This window comes from Ailuropoda melanoleuca, chromosome 13 (assembly GCF_002007445.2).
Source record: "Ailuropoda melanoleuca isolate Jingjing chromosome 13, ASM200744v2, whole genome shotgun sequence".
In the NCBI taxonomy this organism is placed as follows: Eukaryota; Metazoa; Chordata; class Mammalia; order Carnivora; family Ursidae; genus Ailuropoda; species Ailuropoda melanoleuca.
Window position 1 is genome coordinate 46,715,497 of NC_048230.1, and position 5,000 is coordinate 46,720,496.

Here is a 5,000-nt window from a genome sequence, read left to right on the forward strand (position 1 = left end):
CCTGGAACACCAGGATCATGTCCTGAGCCGAAGGCAGACGCTTAACGACTGCGCCACCCAGGCGCCCCTGAATGCGGGTTTTGGTCTCTGTTTCCCAGAATGTTCTCTCAGATTCTGGTTTCAGTGTCTCTTGTGCTCCGTTGTCTGTTTTCCTTCTTCAGAGGCTCTGATAACACAGTACTGGCCTTTTCTGGCCTGCCGCCCCCGCCTTCCCTGGGCCTGTCATTGTACCCATCGCTGGCCCACTGTTCTTCTCTATTTCCCTCCTTGGCGCCCTGCAGTTAACTTTACTCATTTCTGACATGATTTTGTTTCCTTTCCATTTTTATTTATTTATTTTAGAGAAAGAGAGCGTGCGTGAGCAGGGGAGGAGGGGCAGAGGGGCACAGGGAGAAGCAGACTGCACACTAAGCATGGAGCTCAGTGCGGGGCTCTCTCTCACGGCCCTGCGATCACAACCTGAGCCGAAAGCAGGAGTTGGACACTCGACTGACCGCGCTACCCAGGCGCTCCTCTGTTTTTAAATGTACTTCGTTTCAGGTTTTGATTCAGAGTAATTTTCATGTCCTCAAACGCTCAAGTACTTTTGTTGTTGTTGAAAGTGCTGTGTTAGTGTTCTTGGTTTTCCAGACAGAATTTGTCTCTGATGCGTGTGGGATTTGCTAATCTTGCTTTTGTTCATTTCCGAGGCAGTTGGGCGTCTCGCAAGCCTCGTGGTCTGACGGCGCCCTCTTCTGCCAGCGCTGGAAAGTGGGGTAGCGTAGCTACACTTCTGTTTGTGTTGGTTGTAGGACGCCGTGTGTCCTTTGATGGGGAAGTTCCTGTCTTGCGGGACCCTAAATGCCCCTTTACTTCTTTCCCTTTCACCACCTGGTTTTCAGATGGCCCTTGTCAGAGGCTGTGTGTTCTGAGGACTCTGCCCACGCCCGTGCCCGTTTCTGTGCTCTGGGCGCTCGGACTGGAGGGAACAGCAGCCAGTCTGGGCTGGCTTTTGCTGGACCGTGGCCCCTTGTGGTCTCTCTCATCTGTCTTTGCCATACAGCTCTGTGGGTGCAGTGGGGCCCTGCTGAGGATGGGTCAGATCTGCCATTTGGGGTCCTTTTGGAGCAAGGTGCTCCCCACCTTCACATCATGCTGATGGAATGATATCTGTAGAGACTGGTGTTTCCCTTCTTGTTCTGAGTTGCTTTTTGCGGGGAGAGAGGCAGCTGCTGGGGTGACTGGATGTCTTCACCCTCCTGTGAGTGGTGTGCATTCTCCTAGGGTGAGTACCTGAGTGTCTTTGCCACAGCTGTGTGTCTTCCCGGTCACCCGTCTGCACAGGTGTGCTCTGTTTTGGACAGTAAGGGCGTAGAGATGGGTGTAAACGAGTTTGGGAACCATGCCACCGCGAGGGCCAGCAGAGTGTCATTGGAGCCTGTGCCGTTTGGTTCTATTGGAACCGCTGTCAGTTCCACCCACACTGCTGGTCGCAGCTGAACCACTGGGGCGTGGGAGCAGCCTGGAGAGCCACCCGGCCTGAGAGCCGCCTTGCTGTGCTTCCGGCCGCCGTGGGCATGGGGCTCTTGGCCGCTGTGGAATCGGGCTCCTCGGCCCCCGAGGTGGAAATTTCCCTGAGGCAGGTCCCGAGGGGCCCAGGGCCTGGGGGCTCATGTTCTCGGCACTCGTGGGAAGGTCAGAGCCGAGCCAGGAGCTTCTCCCCAGCCAGTGATGTGGTGTCGCCTCCGCACAACTGTGGGCCCCCAAGTGAGGTTGATCCCACAGGCCAGGTGGGACTTGGACAGAAGGTGTTTTTTCTTTCCATTTAGTTCTACATCAGGCGTTTATTGGCTGTCAGATTGATTGTGGCATTTTGACCATGGAAAGGTTGCCTTCAAAAGAAATAGCTTCCTTTTGTCAGTCTTTCCAGTGGTCCTGTGACAGGGAGGCTCCATTTCCCGAGGAGGAAACATGTTGCGGGAGAGCATAAGTGCTGTGTCCAAGGTCATTTTGTTTCTAGCCCCAGTGCCTGCAAAAACAAAACAAACTAAACAGCCCTTTGATGGGGTGTGAATGTTGGTGAAGTCGGGCCTGTCCACCGCTTCCCAAGCCCGACATTGGCCCTTTCCCGGCACAGTTTTCTGTTACTCTAGGTTGGGGCGCCGTGTCGGCAGGCTGCGGTGGGCAGAGCGTTCCTGCCTCTGCGGCTCAGGGTCCCTTCCTCAGGCTCTGCCTGCCCCGCTGGCTGGGCTCCAGGCTCCTGTGACCCGCTTCCATGGCCAGGATACCTGCAGAACAGTGTGACCCATGACCCTGGAGGGAAGATGGTGAACAGGTGTCCTTCCATTTTGGTGTGAAATGGAAGAAACAGTGCTCATCCCATGTAATTAGAACTACTTTGACTCTCCAGTAGGATATCTTTGAACATAGGCTTTTTGTAAAAGCCTGTAGGCCCACGAGAAGTGGCAGTTTCTCTCTGGCCTGTAGAGCGTGCTGCCTGGGCCTGTGGGAGGCGCTCGGCCAGCCGTCCTGGGCTGTGCTGACAACGTGCCCATCAGAATGCTTTGACACCAGTTTTGATTTCTAAAATATATTGCAATAAAGCATTACTTTTCTTGATTTCAGACTTTTAGCACCTGTTAATTTGCATCCGAAGTGGGTACCTCATCCTTGTCCCACCCGTTTTGGCTGTTGAGCTATTTGGAAAGTAGAAACATCAGATGCGGTCGAGAACTGGTCACGATTGTCACAGGGGTATTTCAGTCCGTTGTGTAAAGAGTGCCTTTGGTCTCTTCGTGGCCTCACCTGTCCCTGTGAACCTGAGGTCAGGTGTGGCGTCTGCAGGGGAGGTGGTGAGGGAAGGCCAGTGTCGGCGGGCAGCTGCTTGGGCCTGCTGGGTTCTGCCTGTGGTGTCTGGGTCCAGAATAGCGGGCCTCGGACGGCCCCTGTGCCCCTGTTGTGCCTCCTGTTCCCGCACACTGTTTCCATCACACGCCTTTGCGGGGGCGCTGTTTGTCTGTTGCACGAAATGCTTTAGGGCTGTTACGTGGACTCGGAAACGCCGAGAAAAACCTGAATCATTCGTTCAAACAAGGAAAAGTAGCCACCACAGGGCCAAGTCTGGAGGAGGGGTCTTGGCGGGTAAGGGCGCCTGAAGGGGGTGTAAAGGAGTGTAATTGAGGTTGAAGGTGTGTGTGTGTGTGTGTGTGTGTGTGCGCGCGAGGACGTGAGCGGCCATGCCCCAGCCTGGCGGAAGGGGGTTCCCGTGGCAGCGGGCCAGGTGCCCAGAGCGCGGTGTGGTGGGTGCTATGGTCCTCGCCTGCCACCTGCTGGCCGCCTCCTGGAACTGCGGCCTGGTCTGGGTAGGGCTCTTGGCTGCCAGAGAATTCTTTCCTCCCACCTCCTTCAACTTTAGAACAGGCTGTAAAAATACTGTTGTCATGTTTGCACGTGAAACGTGCATGACGAACTTTAACCATCAGAATACAGACACTTAGTTTTCATTCTGAATGGAAAAACGAGCGCTGTCCAATTGGGAGTCGTGTGGTTTGAGCCCCTGGAGCGTCGGATGGAGGCGCGGTGCTGGAACCACAGGACGCTGCAGCTGGGTGGCCACGGTGCTCCAAGAAAATGGCCCTGGAGACTCCGTGTCCATGAGCAGACGCCAGAGACTCACAGAAACTCGGCCTTTCCCCGGCGGTGCCCTGAGCCGAAGTGCTGCTATCTGCACGGAGATGGCAGCGTCTCGCTTGGACCAGCCTGGGGAACGGGGTGGCCCCCTCTTGGCTGCGGATGACCGTGGTAGCCACAGAGTACTGTGCCCCAGGGAGCCAACCGGCTGACTGCGAGCCCACCCAGTCCAGGAGTTTAGACTTTGTGGCATTGGGAATATGCCTTTATCAGCAATGTGGGAACAACACAGTTGGGCCCAGGTGTGGTATTGGTCCCGCCTGACCTCCTGGACATGTGCCTCTCTGGTCACACCCCGTCCCTGTTAGGGACTCGTAAAGCACTTCAGCTTGGGAGTAGGCCTGTAGGAAGGAGCCTGTCCCCAGCCTAGCTTCCTAGCAGCAGGGTTCCTTGGGACACCTGTAGGAAAGTGTGAGTGGCCCCAGGCGTGCAGTCCTGGGGCCAGCACCCGGCTCTGCCCCTTCCTTCCAGCGCGTGGGTCCTGCCCACCTGTGGGCACCACTGATTCGGCTGTCTTCTTTCTCATCACCAGGGGTCGGGCCCAGGCTCGGCGGTCCCGGGCAGCTCCGGCGTTGGAACCCCCAGACAGTTCACGCGACAAAGGATCACACGGGTCAACCTCAGGGACCTCATATTTTGTTTAGAGAACGAGCGTGAGACAAGCCATTCACTGCTGCTGTACAAAGCATTCCTGAAATAGCGCAGGGCGGGCGCGGCGTCGCGGACGAGACGCCTGGGACGTTTTTATATATTTGCAGATTACGCCTTTTGTAACAAGCAAACGGGATATTGTTTAAAACAGCCCCCTCTTTACAATGGAACAGTTTTATATTCCTGTTTCTAAGTCAGCTCTTCAGTACGGAAGAACACACGTTTCTGTAACAGAGAACACAGAGGCCCGTGGGCTCTCTGAACGGACAATTAACTCTTAACTCATCTTTGATTGAGTGGCCTTCTTGCCAAACAAGCCATATATAAAAACTGATGGAATCGTTTAGCAAATAATTAGATGCCCCCTGTCACCTCGTAGCGGTTTCTACATTATTTGTGCATTTTGATTCATTCAGCCCAACTTCTTGCATAGGTGTCTGTCTACAGCAGTGACCTCATTTCATTTATTTTATTTTTGTATTAGTCAGTTGGCAAAGCAAACTGATTTTTTAGACTATTTATGTCCCCGTCCCCTCCCTCGCCAGAGTCCCCGAGGAGCACGGAGCCCATCGCGCGCTCGCTCGGAGCGCGGTCTCCTTTCTGCTCAGGAGAGGCCGCGCGGCGGCTCCTTCCGAATGTGTGGTCGGCATCTGTACAGACGCGTTTTATTTGCTATAGTT

At 54.9% G+C, this 5,000-nt stretch overlaps 1 protein-coding gene across 1 annotated transcript in view; it reads left to right on the forward strand.

Moving 5' to 3' along the window:
* Positions 1–5,000, forward strand: part of TAF4 (TATA-box binding protein associated factor 4) — a 66,843-nt gene that overhangs the window by 61,812 nt on the left and 31 nt on the right. The window contains exon 15 of the mRNA XM_034641281.1: positions 4,202–5,000. This exon is cut by the window's right edge and continues 31 nt beyond it. Coding sequence (XP_034497172.1) covers positions 4,202–4,369 — 168 coding nt within the window. The 3' untranslated portion in view covers positions 4,370–5,000. The remainder of the gene's footprint in view (positions 1–4,201) is intronic.